This window comes from Dromiciops gliroides, chromosome 1, assembly GCF_019393635.1.
Source record: "Dromiciops gliroides isolate mDroGli1 chromosome 1, mDroGli1.pri, whole genome shotgun sequence".
Classification (NCBI taxonomy): domain Eukaryota; kingdom Metazoa; phylum Chordata; class Mammalia; order Microbiotheria; family Microbiotheriidae; genus Dromiciops; species Dromiciops gliroides.
The window spans coordinates 679,679,276-679,695,886 of NC_057861.1; the positions used below are offsets into that span (position 1 = coordinate 679,679,276).

General features: G+C 37.4%; 1 protein-coding gene across 5 annotated transcripts in view; it reads right to left on the reverse strand.

Annotated features, from left to right (window-relative positions):
* Positions 1 to 839: 839 nt before the first annotated feature.
* SFMBT1 (Scm like with four mbt domains 1) overlaps positions 840 to 16,611 on the reverse strand; it is a 182,305-nt gene continuing 166,533 nt past the window's right edge. For all 5 annotated transcript variants that reach the window (XM_043985613.1, XM_043985588.1, XM_043985604.1 and 2 more), the window contains 4 exons: positions 13,108 to 13,286; positions 12,722 to 12,967; positions 11,567 to 11,695; positions 840 to 10,448 (listed from right to left, as the gene is read on the reverse strand). In XM_043985613.1, coding sequence (XP_043841548.1) covers positions 10,308 to 10,448; positions 11,567 to 11,695; positions 12,722 to 12,967; positions 13,108 to 13,286 — 695 coding nt within the window. In that variant the 3' untranslated portion in view covers positions 840 to 10,307. The remainder of the gene's footprint in view (positions 10,449 to 11,566; positions 11,696 to 12,721; positions 12,968 to 13,107; positions 13,287 to 16,611) is intronic.

Consider the following 16,611-nt stretch of genomic DNA (forward strand, 5'->3'; position numbering starts at 1 on the left):
AAAGGACCTAGACTAGAATTTTGGCTCTTCCACTTATATCTATGTGACCTTAAGCAAGCAAGTCACTTAAATTCTCTGGATATTAGTTTCCTTTTCTGTAAAATAACATATATGATTCCTTTCCAGCTATAAATTAATAATTATGTGAAGGATTTTACTAGGGTATCAAGGGCTTAAGTATTTACTCCTGATCCACAGAAAATTTTACAGGAATAGATGGCTTTAAATTAAGGACAGTAGAAAGTCTAGTTAGATATTAGTAGACCAAGAGGATCCAGGACTGAAACATGCAGAAAAATCTGACAAAGTGCTGCCTAGTGCAGCTCCTGAGGCCAAGCAGGTTTGTATCCAGGAGCTGCTTTACATATCACTGTATATCTGACTCATGCTGAGAAACTGGGCTTCTACTTTCTCTTATATAGCACCTGGATTAAGAAAATATTGGGGGGGGTGGGCAGCTAGGTGGCACAGTGGATAAAGCATCAGCCCTGGATTCAGGAGGACCTGAGTTCAAATCCAGGCTTAGACACTTGACACTTACTAGCTGTGTGACCCTGGGCAAGTCACTTAACCATCATTGCCCCCCCCAAACCCAAAACAAACAAACAAAAAAAGAAAATATTAGGACCATTATCGAAAAGTTGCCATTGGTCAGAAATACAGGAACCAGATAGTGAACGTGATCACCCTGAAGAGCAGCATCATTTAGTGGTATCACAAAGAATTCTATGCTCTGTTCAAGAGATTCTGAAAAGTTTTACTAGAAAGTTTCAAAAGAAAAAAAAAAGATTAATCTAGATAGCAGTGTTTCCTTCTATCCAAATCAGCACAAATGAAACCAGAGTTTGTTTGTTTTTTAATTTTTTTTACAATCACTTAAAACTGTCATACCACAAACTTATTTACAATCTTATTTACAAGGAAACAAGCAAAATACCCATCTAAAATAGTTTTTAAAATCCTTTGAAGTCACTACACCTACCAAACATGATGGACATTATTTTCAATAGGCATATTTGTTTGTGCATATTTCTCCTTAAGTAGTATTTTACCCTTGATGCATAACTTTTGAAATTAAGGAAAAAACAGCAAGCAGGAAAGTCACAACACAGTATGCATTTCATTTTGTTCCAAACAAGCAGCTAATAAAAAAGGCAAAATACAGGAAACAAAGTGCATCAGTTCCAATGAGTTAGTATATGAAAGAGGCCTAAACATGGTGCTGGTACCAGCCAAGAGTCCCTCCTTGGCAGACCTCTGATTGTCTACATATAGTTATTAGACTAAAAAGGAGGAAAGGGGAAAAAGAAGAGGGAGGAAAACTCAAAACCTCAAGATACCTTCCTTAAAGGTTTCTTGCAAAGTGGAACTAAGTAACTGATGATACAACCAGCTTATTGTTTTTGCCTGAGTATCATAGCCTACCAAAGTCAGCTGCTTCTTATATTAGGTTGTTCTAGAATTCAAACCACCACCCTTTCAATTCAAGTGTCCTAGCCTTGTCCACTCTCATTCTGCCAAGGTTGTAGGGCAAGTAGGTTGAACTTAACACATGGTAGTCATATGAAAACACTATAACCCTGGTACAAAAACATCTTTCAGATGGGGGCATTGTGCTATGCCAGTTTCACCTATTGCCTCCAAAGTTGGTTGGAGTGAGACCCCTTACCTCCTATGGAGGCTTCGGGGTCAGCGCCTCACTGCTGGTGTCGGAGACCCATCTGGCAAGGCTCTGGCTTATTTCCTTTCGAATAGCAGTCCTTTGCAATAGGTCATAGCACTGGGACAGACTGAACCATGTGTCTTAAACCAGAAAAGGAATAAGGGAGGGGAATTGAAGGCCTACTTTTCCATTCTCCCACTTCAATTCCTGGTTTTGCTGGTTGTAAAAATAGAAGATTCTTCAAACATTGCAATAAAGAACCTTATAATCTTCAGTGCATCCAACACCCACCCTCAACTCTTTTACCCTTAAGGCTGCCTTCAAAAACAAGGCTATTTGTATGGTTTGGGGAAAGTTTTGAAGGGAGCACCTAAAGAGGTGGGCTTGGAATAGGATACAATTGGACTTGTCTTTGAGCATACAGTTTAGACCTCTTCAGCTGGAAACGCAAGTCTACATGTGGCTTATCTGGAGAAATTCAAGTTTCCAAAGTACTCACAGTCTCATGCAAAGGGTGAGATCGACAAAAATTCATCAGTAAAGTGTTTTTAACAGTGAAAAAAGTCAAGAATAAGTAATATTTGCATGAAAAAGACTGATCTTTTTTGGCTTTATGGTAGGCTTACTTTCTACCATGGTTTTGAGGCAGCACACCACATGCTGTAATGACCCAGGACCAACCAGTTCAGCTTCATAGAAGGGGCACTTGATTCCCACCAAGACTGATTCATAACCCCTTCTCATCAGCTTCATAAGGCCAATGAGTCTCCTACTGATAATACAGAAAAGTGTTGAATTACTTTTAAAAACTAAAACTAAACAACAAACATTCCCTACAAGCCCATGCCTAGAGATCAAATCCTGAATAGGCTTCTTCCATGGACTTAGCTCCTGGCTTTTCTCTCGAAACAATAATGAGAATAAGGAATAACTCAAACCTCTCAACATCTTAATCATAAGAAAAGTCTTTGGTGAATATGCCAGATAAATAAAAGCCTCTCTAGTAGTTTATCCCAGTGCCCCCATTTATGTCACAACCCACATGCTCTTAAAACTCCCAGATGTTCTTTGTATACCCCCCAGAAATTTTTTTTAACCTTGCTTTAGGGACATGCTTTTTAGATCTGGTCCCTACGAAGCAATTCCCATCCTTCTGAGCCTATTTCAGATCCCAGATCACCTGCTGAACTGGTACCAAATAGAAAGTTAAGTTAAATCAAGTTCTGAAGAAGCTATGGCCCAACGTCTCCTATCTCACAGCGAGTTCAATTTTAATCCTGGAAAAGAGGCACAAAAAAGCCAAGTTTGAGATCTGGTTTAGTAGTCTTACCTGTGGAATAATTAAATAAGTATTTATGTCTCTGCCAGAAGGTTGGTGAGTATGTGCCCTGTCCTCAGAATATACTACAGAACATATGCTGGAGTTACCTATACTGCAAAATAAGCACGGATAATGTGAAAACTAGAGTTCCATGGTGATTTCATTAGACGGCTCAACTGCCTAAAGCGCTAATCACAATTCCCCATAACCCACTGCATATGCAATTTAAATGATTTACCTAAAACCATGTCCAAGCTGAAACAAGTTATTAATCACCCTGTTAAATTTTCAGGGACCTAGAGGAAAACTACAGCACATTAATATATTTCCAAAATTGTCAATGCATGATGAGCACACAGTTATGGAAGACTTACCCTGTTGGGCTAGAGTGAACAAGAGTATACCACCTGGAAATGAAATCTAGGCAAATTTAACTATTCTATAATGAATTCTTTTTGAATACAGCAACCAAAGATAAAATTCCCCAAGAAATGAAGAGCACATATGTCTATATCTAGCATAGAAATATTTTATGCAATCAAGAAAAATCATCCCTTTTGAAAATTCAAACTTGATCGTTACTTTCTCCTAAACGGGGGTGGATAGTGGGAAAGGTGGCAAGGGATGCTAAGAATCACATGGCTCCAGACTGTCTACAAACATTAATTTAACAGTTGGTACTCATCCTTGTCAAATTACCAACAAGCTGGAATACTACTAACCATGTACATACTGGCATTTCTGTTATAAATGAAATAAGAAGATAAAGAAGCTACAGCTAAATACATGGAAAGACAACTTGCATATTTTCCTCAGCAAGATAAATAAAGGAGTTGGCAGAGCTGGTTTCACAGTTTTCACAAAGGCAACAACAAACATTGTGTCAAAGGATAGTTGGTTATCTTGCCTTGCAGTCTTTGTGATGGATGTAAGCAAATAGACCAGGAAAATAACTAAAGCTTTTACAGTATCTTACACTGTAGAGGATGGATAAGAAAAATTCTTTGATAAAACCTAATAAAATTTTCAAAATTAAGTCAACATATATCTCCACATTTGGTGACTTCATTGTGAAAATAGGTATAGGGGAGGAGGGCAAAAATCAAATATAGTTTGAGATCAAGACATCAAAGAAGTTAAGGGACTGCAGGCTCCTCAGAAGCTAGGTGACTCTAAGACACTCAGAAGGTGCAGGGTATGATAAGCACTTAACCACAATGTGAAAAGTGAAAATGACTACATTTTAATAATTTTATTATGGAAAAGACTAACTGCTGATCTGATAGCCATCTCAGCTGTTTAAGAGCAAAGGCCAAAGGAAAAAAGAGCTAGAAGCTTTTAACAGGAGCAAAATGGTGGCGTGAAGAGAATGTGTGTGGCAAAGAAGCCTGTGTTCAAGTCCTCGCTCCATCACTTCATCCCTAGTAAATGAGCAAGTTTCTTAATTTTCTCTGGGTCTCTGTTTCCTTAACTAAATCTAAGAAAGTAAGGATCAAATTAAAAGTAAGTCTATGAATGAATGTAAGATACTCCTTGCAACCTGATCTGTTGAAACAAGTTACTTATTTAAAAAAAAAATGAGAAATAGACTGACAAAAAAAAAACCAACAAAAAACACTGTCATGATTTTTTAAGAGAAATTTAAATGATGCAAAGCAGTCACTAGAATGAATAGGTCAAAAGACCCCAGAAAATGCCTCAGCAACACTTAATCTTCTTGCCAAGGGTAGAAAAATGGTAGCCAAGGACACTATTGAAATGGTTTAGTGTATAAGCTTATTTGCTGAAAAGGATGATGGAAGATTAAGAGCATTATCACTTTAGAAAATAACACAAAAGCAACTGTGGGTAAAAAATGATTTGGCCAAGAATATTTTATGAGACCAAGGTAAGCTAGGTCATCCTGAGAACATCTGCAGACAAAACTGGACTGTGAGGATGACAACAGACATAAAATGGGATATGCTGGCCTACATCTTTATCGAACTGGTTTCCTTAATCAGTTGTATGAATTTAGCTATCACACATATACTTGGCCATTTCAATACCCAATGTATTACATAAAGAAGTGGTGATAGCACTCAAGATGAAGTTGGGAAGAATGGCTGACCTGACAAAATGCATATAGAAGAAATCTGTGCTCAAGGTGGTCATTGTCAAGGCACTCTGGGATCCATTTTCAAGCTATTTCAAAGAGGAAAAGATTCTGAAAGAATATAAAAGACCACAGATGGTGTGACTGAGGTTTCAACTACTATTAACCCATATGCCCATTTTCTAAGTTCTGTAACATCTTCAGGAAAATGGCCTGCATAATCATCAAAGGTAGGTATCCTTGATGAAAACATGAAAAAGGAACAAGCAGGCTTTCATAGGTCTTACTACAGAAAGAATCATATCTAGTGTTTATTTTAAAAAGTATTTGACTCAGCAGAACAAACTATATCCTTGAAGGTTCTCTTCTAACGAGGCTAACTATTAGAAATGCAGGAGACTAACATCAACGTTAAAGATAGCTTTCTTCAGCAATTTGCTGAGAACTGAAATCAAGGAACCCAAGTGTCTGACATATTGCCTGGCACACAGTAGGTGTTTAATAAATGCTTTTTTGATTGATCAAGTAAGGTATAAAAAAAGGGACTCTCATGGACACCCAAAGTATTCTCTAATATAATTATGGAATTCAAACATAGCCAGTGAGGTTTTCCAAATGCTCCTATTCTTGGATAACATTGTATCAAATGAATCAAGCCCTACACACTAAAAAACAAAACCAAAAACAAAACACCTCCTCAGATCACAGCAATGAAAAGGAGATTGTTCTAATTTTATATACTATAAAAATAAAATAGATGAAAAATTTGTATTTCCCAGGCTGTGATATATAGCTATATGTGCAACTCATTTATGTTGATTCATGTATATCCTGGCATAAGTGCTACAAATGGATGATGGGCTGGACTGGGAATGGAGATTAGGCTGAGTCAAATCTGGAAAATCCTGTAGTACTTTCAACAATCCCAAATTGCCACTGCTGCAAGTTAACACCAGTATTCTGCCAAGCTGCAAATATAATGCAACAGCATGATCTTGAATGAATCTAAATGGCAGGTTACCCAAGGGGCAATGGAAAAATGAATTATGGGTATAAATAAACTGTTGCATGTTCACAATAATGACATGCCCATAAGAAGAGGGGATCCCAAAAGCATTTTTCAGAGGTCATATGTAGCCACAAAAGGAGGGGTGGATCAGCTGTCTAGCACAACAGATGGACAGCCTACAAATTACATTAGTAACCCTGAGACAGTAAAAGAACCAAAAGAAGACGCTGGGTGACTCCTCTACACAGCACCTCGAAAACACTTTGATAAGAATCACCAGTGTGAAACTGGTATGATTGGGGAAGAGAAGGGATACAAAGTATTCAAGTTGAGTAGATCCTCCCAGCTCACATCACTGTATCTTCTACCCTTTCCAACTAAATGAGGTGAGGTTGCTACTTTAATTACTTACACTAATACAAACGATGAAATGTATTATTTTAAAGTACACAGCAACACACCAAACATTCCCAAACTATTGCTTTCACATGGGATTTCCAGTTGTTTTTTCTTGAGTTTAACGGCATCTTTTACACAATTGCTAAAGGAATTCTATTTACTGATGGAGTAATGCAATACATGTTTGGTAGAAAATTCCCAGGCATGAATGCTTCAGTCTGAAGTCATGCTCTCCTTCCAAGAAAATGGCCCTGAGATTTTACTTAGCTTGTATATTACAAGTATTGAGAGCATGTTAAAATATTGTGGGAGTGAGCAGGAGGAGGAAAGGATAGTACAGTGAAAGAAGCCTTAGCCCAAGAAGTCAAAAACCCCAGGCCCTCTTTAAGGTGATATTACCAACCAGCTTGCTTAATTTGTAAAGCCACCACTTTCTAGGGGCTTTGATTTTCCCCAGACATGAAGTCGGAGAGTTGTACTAGATTTATCCCTAAGGTCCCCTTTTTTAAACTCCAGAATTATATGGTTTAGAAGTAAAAAGAGGGGCAGCTAGGTGGCACAGTGGATAGAGCACCGGCCCAGGAGTCGGGAGGACCTGAGTTCAAATCCAGCCTCAGACACTTAACACTTACTAGCTGTGTGACCCTGGGCAAGTCACTTAACCCCAAATGCCTCACTAAAAAAAATTTTTTTTTTTTTTAAAAGAAGTAAAAAGAAATTTGAGGAAAGTAACATTTCAATTGTTGTATTTAGTGGATTTCCACATGTAAGGGATATTTAATTTTCCTAGTTAAGACAGGAAAAACATGAGGGGACGGACCCCAATTACAGAATTCCAATACTGTTTGGAGACGAGAGGAATTGTCCTTAAATTTCCCAGAAATTATCGAATGAATTGGTTCCGCTACTGGCTGGTGAGGATCAGAAGAAAATTTTATTAATCAAGATACCAAAAAGTGAGCTCTGTAGTTAATGTCCAATACCACACATTTCCTCCAACTCCCTCACCAGACCAATTCTTAGGTTGAAATATCCAATTCTCTCTACTCATTATACTACATTTTACTTATATTCAAACCTTTTAATATGAGAGACTTCCACAAAGTGCCACTTTGCCGCCTTGTTTGTGGAGGTGACCCAGGGTCCTGTAAATCTGTCCCAGTGAAGCACATTTATGGTTAATTATCCTCCCTGGAAAAACTAAGAGGATGAAGAATGTCTGCTCTCTAGAATATAATATGCACTTGAATGGAACCAATCCGTAGAGGTGTCTCATCATTAGCACACATCTCTTGGACAAATATTGTTCATGCACAGATAACAAGCTGGGGCCAGAATTAAAAAGGAAGATAGCAAGTTGAATTGTCTTTAGGAGACTGTTCAGTGCTTTTAGGGACCTTATTATCCTTCCTTGCCCAGCAGAATGCTTCCGGTGATGCTGAATGAGCCCTAGTGATGGAGTTCCACAAGTCCTGAAGAATTAAAGTTGAGGGTCACCCAAAGGGTAATGAAGAGGTTCAAGGTAGTGATGAATAAGCTGCATTCCCAACCAAAAATTACACAAAAGAGGTGCTACAAAGGATGTCATCAGAAAGATGTCTGCCTTGAGAGATGATGTCCAGCACAAGGTATAATGATAGCCCCACTGATATAGGTGCAGTTTTAGGAGAACCAGAGGAAGTTCCTAGCACTTCGAATGGACCCTCTGTGGAAAATTTTTGGGAAGGACACAGACAAGAATTCCAAAAGATCCAAGGGCATGGGTGAAATTGCGACCTGCATTACCAAAAGGGGTACTTACCCTGCTGAAATAACTGGCCTGCTAAAGTATCCAAGTAACAGACAACCATCTAGAAGCTCTTAAATGTTGAGAAAAATAAATGGATGCCTTATTTACTAAACATACTTATTGAACACCTCTTCAAAATGCACTGTGATAACTGGTGCTTATTGTCATTTGGCTAGAGATTCTAACATAAGAGAGTTTTACTGACTATTAATGTTCAGAGGATCCAGACCTTACAGCTCTGTTGTTCATACCCACAATGAGAATTCCTAATCAATTATATTTAGTAGCAGTGGGGAAATCTAAAGTAGAATATGATGAAGATGATGGTCTGAATAGAATATGTTGGTGACAGGATGATCCAGAAAAATTTTCATCAAAGTTCATAATTCACAGGAGGTGTGCATATGTTTCTTTTTCCCCCATCCGCAATTGAATCAAGAGATCTTAGCTGGGCAATACTGCTGAAGCCTCCCAACAACATAACTGTGAAAACAGGGGGCAGTTAGGTGGCATAGTAGATAAAGCACCGGCCCTGGATTCAGGAGGACCTGAGTTCAAATCTGGCCTCAGACACTTGACACTTACTAGCTGTGTGACCCTGGGCAAGTCACTTAACTTAACCCCCATTGCCCCGCAAATAAAAAAACAAAACAAACAACAACAAAAAACTGTGAAAACAGATTCACTTGGATTTTCAATTTAATTTAAAGCAGGGGCATAAGTACTAAAAAGAGATGGTACAGATTTTAGAAGAGCTACAGATTTGTTTTATTGGGATCACCTAAATGTGGATGAGATCCTCTGCAGTTATAGCAGAGAAGTTCTAAAATGTGCAGAGGTCAAACAATTCTCTGACCTCTCAAATTCTTTTTGGATTTTTAAGCCAGCTCCACAGAATGTTGATTTTCAACTTGTGCTTTAGGTTCCTGAAAAAACGAATGTTATAACTACTTGGTTTAAAAAGAAGTACTAACTTCTTGGTAGGGCTGGAAATGAAGTGAAGGAAGGCTTGCCTATTTGGCCAATTAATATTAGCTAGATGAAGAAAGGAACCTTGAGATAGGACAGAATGGGGTAGCCACTGGAGGAGAAAAGAAAAATAAAATCCTCTTGAGAAGTTCAAGAGAAATCTATTTAATTAAATTACTAAGAAATCTTTGATATGCCACTTAACTAGCTGTCCAGTGTCAATGATGGAAATGATCTCTGTTGAAGTATGACATGATAATTCTGGATTTAGGTCAGTTTCAGGAACTGTTATAAGCTCTCACAACTTTTTTCACTATAATCTTTTAAGTGTCTTTCTTCAACTTCATCTTACATAATTTCTTTTTGTTATGATGACAGCAAAACAAGCATCACAGGAAAAATATCCCACCCAGAACTGTTAACTACAATTGTCAACAGAGTTAGTAACAAAAAAAAACATCAGGAAAAGCTTTTTAAATGGGCTAAAACAGAACTATACATATATAAAGCCCTGGTTCCACAAAACATTCCCCAATGAGCTGCTTTTAATTTTAAAAAGCTTAAAAAGAACATTGAAAATGGAGCACTGGTCTTCCTTAAGGCATAGCCTTATATCAGTGCCAAGTTAAAGCCATGTTCTCTTTTCCCAAGAAAAGGAAGCAAGGAACATGTCAACCTACCATGGGAAGGAACAAAAAGAAAAGAAGCAAGAGAAAAAGTATTTTCCAGCAGCCTAGGATATTACTCTTAGTCCTTAGTCCACACCACCTGAATTTGTGAAACACTTATTCTCCTCACAGGAGTCTCTTTTTCTTTTCCCACAATCTTTTATTTTAAAAAAATTGTAATCTGATGAACAAAGGACTACCACAATTCCATTGGCAGGGTAGACACTTAGTGTGCATTGTTTTACTTCATGTGTGTGGTCTTCCTTCCCTGAAAGTGCAAAATCACAGCAAGCAGACATCTGGAGGTCACCAAAGTCAGCGTGCCATTTCAGAGAGGGACCAATGGCTCACTGTATTTGTGCTTCAAAGGTCCAGTTCACCTTGGCCATCCTTCTCAGTTAGCAAACTGCTGATAAAAGGCAAACTTGATCCTCTCTATGTGATGGCAAAGCTTGATAGCAGGGCCCAACTTCAAGTCCATGCACTCTTGAACAGTGGGAAGGGTAAGGAGTAGTAGGGCCTGTCCATCAATTTCCTGTCAAAGGATAAAAAGAACAGTTTTCTATTAATTGTATTCAGTGGTTCATTCATCATAAACTCCATTTATACTGGCTAGTCTGTTAAATCTTATGCTTTTCAGATTCTACTAAAAAAAGGGAGTAGTTTTTTCTTATCTTCTTTTTCTCCTTTAAGAAAATGTTTACTAATTTTTTTCATAATCCGCATTACTAACAAATATTCAGAACCTAATAACGTAGTTTCATCAACAATGTCTTCAGACTGACTTCTCTCTTCCTTTCAGGCATTCAACAAATAAATTAAGTTAAAAATGGTAGCCCTCCAAAAGGAAGATTATACACTCATCTAACCAAACCTAAGAGTGTTGAGCTTCAGTCTTATTTTGCTCTACAAAGTGAGGAGAAAATTCACAAAACACTATGAGGATATCTGATCATGAAAAAAATATTCTATGGGATGATATGCAAATCTGTTTTAAACTTCCCCAATTATTAAAACAAAATCCTTCCATTTTTATACTTATTAAGAACAATGGAATTATTTTTGCTACTTTCTTTTCCTTAAAATTGATCACCAATGACTAGAGGGCACTATAGGGCCTCAAATACATACATGCATGCATACACCTGTGTGTATATATACACACGCACACAGAGATATACATACATGTACACACATGTGAATGTGCACATTTAAAAAATCTGTATAAACATATTAATAGGTGGTACAGTGGATAGAGTGCTAGGCCCAGAGTCAGAATGACCTGAGTTCAAATCCAGTCTCAGATACTTACTAGCTATGTGACCTTAGGCAAGTCACTTAATCTCTGCTTGCCTGTTTCCTCATCTATAAAATGGGGATAATAACAGCACCTACCTCCTAGAGTTGTTGTGAGGATCAAATAATAAGTGTACCATACTTAGCACAGGGGCTGGCACATAGTAAATGCTATAAAAATGCTTATTCCCTTCTCTAACTTAGAAAAATTAATATGAAATTTCTATTTTTTTTTTAGTCTGAAAAAACCCCACTTGCTTTTAGAGGTTTGTAGATGAATTGTTGAAAGTGACTAAATATGTCTAAAGCTTTCCCCTTATAAGATACATTAACAAAAATGCAAAGGATCCATAGTACCTGATCCAGGAATATTCTTGCTAATGGAGCACAGTCTGTAGATTTGATGAACCGCACAACGTCAGCCACACTCCACTCCAGTGGGTTACTGTCCAGCTGCAGTTTTTCAGCAACTTCAATCTTTATTTCCTTCATTTCCACCAAATAAAAGCAAATTTTACAGTATCATAAATTCTGGCCATACCCTTTAAACAATGTCTACATGCTTTTTTCAATGCCAAGCAGTGAAGTCTATATTTAAAATGGGCTTAGGGGCAGATTCCTCATGACAATGACCGGAGTGCCCTAGGTACTCAATCAATGTTTGTGGTGTTATTCAGGATAATGATCATGGAAAATAAAGGGAAGATTTAATTCACTGAAGGACATAGAAAAATATTTGAACTATTTAAAGGAAAGGCAATACAGTTTTTTTGTTGTTGTTTTTTGTTTGTTTTTTTGCAGGGCAATGGGGGCTAAGTGACTTGCCCAGGTTATTGGTTCATTGATCACTTCTATTAATATGAATCATTTTCAAATGACTTTAAATATAAAAGGAAGAGAGGTAATTATTTCTGTTTTGATGCTATCTTTGCATTAAAAGCCCAAAGTAGGTGTAGGGATCTTGTCAGAAGTATATCAATCTCCCCAAAAAGTAGAACAGTGTGAATTTCCCCCCCTTTTTTTTGTGGGGCAATGAGGGTTAAGTAGCTGCCCCCACAGTGTGTATTTCCAAAGCACTTAATAAGTGGTTGTTGAAAAAAATCTATATAATTTCTAGTATTTCTACAAAATGGCTTTATTAAAATCAAGTGTCAATGATTTTTAAAATTGGGACAAACCTAAAAGTATCTATCATAAGAAACTCAAAGAACACTTTTCTAAATCATTAATAAGCTAAACAAGGAAGTGTCACTTTTTGTATACAGACTTGTTTGTTTGAATGGAAGTCTGGCAGTCAAAATGTTCTAGAACTTCCTTCCTGAATATATAATCCTCACAAAAATGTTTGGGCAAGTAACTGTTGCACTATGAATGCATTTTTGAAGGGAATTTCTCAAAATTCAAATCCATACAGAAAAAGAGGAAAAACTCATTTGACAAATTTATTTCTACAGAAGTTCAATTTGCATAAAAATCCTAGGGCAAGGGGAGAAAAAACTATTAAATAGGTACCTTTGGTGAAGGAGGTTTATTCTCATCATCAGAGAAAGAAAAAGTGCGAAGTTTTCTTTTTCTCTTGTCTCGATCCTGAGCCAATGAATGAGACAATTCACTTTGGGTAGGAGAGGAAGAGCATGATTTCTTTTCTGACACTTCTGATTCTTCCTGCAGTTCATCTTGCTGTTCAGAGGCACTATCTTCACTTAGAGATTCTTCATCTACTTCATCCTGATCATCATCATCTTCACACCCACTGCCCTACAGCACAAAAAAACAGGCGTCACCCACAACTTACCCAAAACACTGGCTTTTACAACATAAAAGCTTCCTACAGAAAGTGGCTCGAAGTGCTGTTTGTCAAGGGGAGGCTCCTCTCCAAGGTTAATCCCCGCACATACCTGGGGAGAGCCTGCCGGGGTGTTATCAACAGAAGCCGAGGAGCGCTTCTTCTTATGCACAAAGAAGTTCTTCCTCCTCTTCCGTCTTTTGTTTGTTTTCTTCATGACACACTCTAAGTTACTGTGCCCACCAGGTGGCCGCCCAATTCTTTTATTTTTCTTCTTTCCATAATAGTGTGCTGGAGGAATGTGACCAAAAAAAAAAGGGGATAAAGAGACTTTTGTATCACAATTTTCTGTATGACTGTGATACTTCAAGGCTACTCTTTTCAAATATCAGCAAAGTTGATGGTGCTAAAGAGGACAGATGCTAAGAAAAAAGAAAAGTCAATGGATGATGTCAATCTATCAACAGACATTTATTAAGTACTTATTAGATGCCAGGCAATGGGGATACAAAATCAAAAATAAACAGTCTCTACCCTCAAGGAAATTACTTTCTAATGGGGAAAACAACATGTAAATAAGTAAGTATATACAGAATATATATAAATATAAGCTGATTTTTTTTTGGTGGGAGAGAATCAGGAAAGGCTTCATGGAGGAGGGATCACTTGAGAAAGGTTTTAAGGAAATAAGGGATTCTAAAAGAGAGATGTGAAGTGAGGGTGTAACCCAGGCCTTGCAGACAGGCAATGCAATGTGTGAGGAACAGCAAAGAGGTCAATTTTGCTGGACCATGGAGTGTGTGAAGGGGAGTACTATACAGTAAACATGGAAAGGTAGTCTAGAGTCAGGTTGTGAAAGGTTTTAAAATACAAAAAGAGGAGCTTATATATGATCCTAAGAGTAATAAAGAGTCACTGATGTTTTGGGTTTTTTTGTTTTTTAGGGAGGCAATTGCAGTTAAGTGACTTGCCCAGGGTCACACAGCTAGTAAGTGTTAAGTGTCTGAGGCCACATTTGAACTCATGTACTCCTGACTCCAGGGCCAGAGTTCTATCCACTGCATCACCTAGCTGCCCCAAGTCACTGATGTTTAGAGTAGAGGAGTAACATGGTCAAACCTGAACTCTAGGAAAATCATTTGCCAGCTGCTTATGGGATGGATTGCAGAGGAGAGAGACTTGAAGGAGGAAGACTAATTAATTAGTTGACTATAGGATTAGAATAATCAAGAGGTGATGAGGGCCAGATGAGACTATCTATGTAAACAGAAGAGGACACATGTCCTAAATGTTTTAAGGGCAGAAATGACAAGATAAGACAAGTGGATGGATAAATGTAATAAGAGTGTGGAATCAAGGATAACACCAAAGTTGAGAACCTGAGTGACTAGAAAGATGGTAGTACTCTTGACAGAAATAGGGAAGGACGCTTTTCTGTCTGTTAGAACAACAATGGAAGACAAAGGTGAAGATACAGGAAAGCAGGTATTTTGCTTCCTATCCCTTTATGAAACAAACTTAACTTCTCAAAACCTCAGTTTAAAATGGTGGATTATTGAAAAGGTTTGCATTACCTGACAGGGTTGATTTGAGGAAATCACTTTTAACACAGTTACCTGAACTTAAAAATAAAGTTTTAAAACATTATGTATTGCAATACAAATTTGTTAAGTTCCTCCAACTTCAATGTCACCACAATAATCAGAGCCCTCAGACCTCAAAAAGCATATTGTTTTGCAATTTTCTAATGAATTTATCATGTAATGTTGTATATCATAATTATTTGGATTTGTGTCTTAAGAAGTCCCACTAGGGGCAGCTAGGTGTCTCGGTGGATGGAGCACCGGCCCTGGAGTCAGGAGGACCTGAGTTCAAATCTGGCCTCAGACACTTAACACTTACTAGCTGTGTGACCCTGGGCAAGTCACTTAACCCCAATTGCCTCACTAAAAAAAAAAAAAAAAAAGAAGTTCCACTAGAATAAACTCCATGAGATCAGGGTCCATGATTTATCTAAACTTTATGTCCTGTATCATCTCCCTTCCTTCACAATTTGAATTTAAAAAAATGACTATCTTCCTTGGTATGAATATTTCCATGAAAATCACACAACATAGTCAGAAAAGATAAAAAGTTTTTCATTTTTTGTAAAATATCCACAAAACTGTGTATAGACTTTTTATATTATAACTTTAAAACATTATCATGAAAATAATTTTTAGCAAAATATTATTAAAAATAATGCATTTGTGCTCTAAATCTCTAATGATTAGAGAGATGCAAATTAAAACAACTCTGAGGTACCACCTGACACCTATCAGATTGGCTAAAATGACAAAAAAGGAAGATAATAAATGTTGGAGAAGCTGTGGGAAAATTGGAACACTAATGCATTGTTGGTGGAGCTGTGAACTGATCCAACCATTCTGGAGAGCAATTTGGAATTATGCCCAAAGGGCTATAAAGCTGTGCATACCCTTTGACCCAGCAATTCCCCTTTTAGGTCTTTTTCCCAAAGAAATCATGGAAGGGGGAAAGGGACCCACATGTACAAAAATATTTATAGCTGCTCTTTACGTGGTAGCAAGGAATTGGAAGTTGAGGGGGTGCCCATCAATTGGGGAATGGCTGGACAAGTTGTGGTATATGAATACAATGGAATACTATTGTGCTATAAGAAATGACGAGCAGGAGGAGTTCAGAGAAACCTGGAGGGTCTTGCATGAGCTGATGATGAGTGAGATGAGCAGAACCAGAAGAACATTGTACACAGTATCATCAACATTGAGTGTTGACCTACTGTGATGGACTATATTCTTCTCACCAATGCAATGGTACAGAAGAGTTCCAGGGAACTCATGATAGAAGAGGATCTCCAAATCCAAGGAAAAAAAAAAAAAACAAACTGTGGAGTATAGATGCTGATTGAACCATACTATTTCTTTTGTTTTGGGTGCTGTTGTTTTTTTTTTTTCCCTATTTTGAGGTTTTGCATCACTGCTCTGATTTTTTCTCTTGTAACAGGATTAATGCAGAAATAGGAGTAATGTTATTATGTGTATATATAGATATGTATATGTATATAGATATATAGATAGAACCTATATCAGATTACCTGTTATCTAGGGGAGGGGGGAGGGAGGGAGAAAAATCTGAAATTGTAAAGCTTATATAAACAAAAGTTGAGAACTATCTTTACATGTAACGGAAAAAATAAAATACCTTATATGTAAAAAAATAATAATAATAATGCATTTGTATAACCTTTTTTTGAAAGTGTCATCATACTTCTAAGATGTGTGTGTGTGTAACTAGTTCAAATATATAAGATTAGAAGCCATTCCCCCAACTGATAAATAGTGAAAGGGATATGAAAAGGCAGTTTTCAGTGGAAGAAACTCAAGCTATCAATAGTCATATGAAAACCTACTCCAGCAACTCTGAGATACCATCTTACATACCCATCAGATTGACAAAGCTGACAAACAAATAAATGACAAATGCTAGAGAGGCTGTGGGAAAATAATAGGTGCACTAATGCACTGTAAACTGAACCAGCAATTCTGGAAAGCAATTTGGAACTATGCTGAAAAGGTATGTACTGAGCCAGCAATAT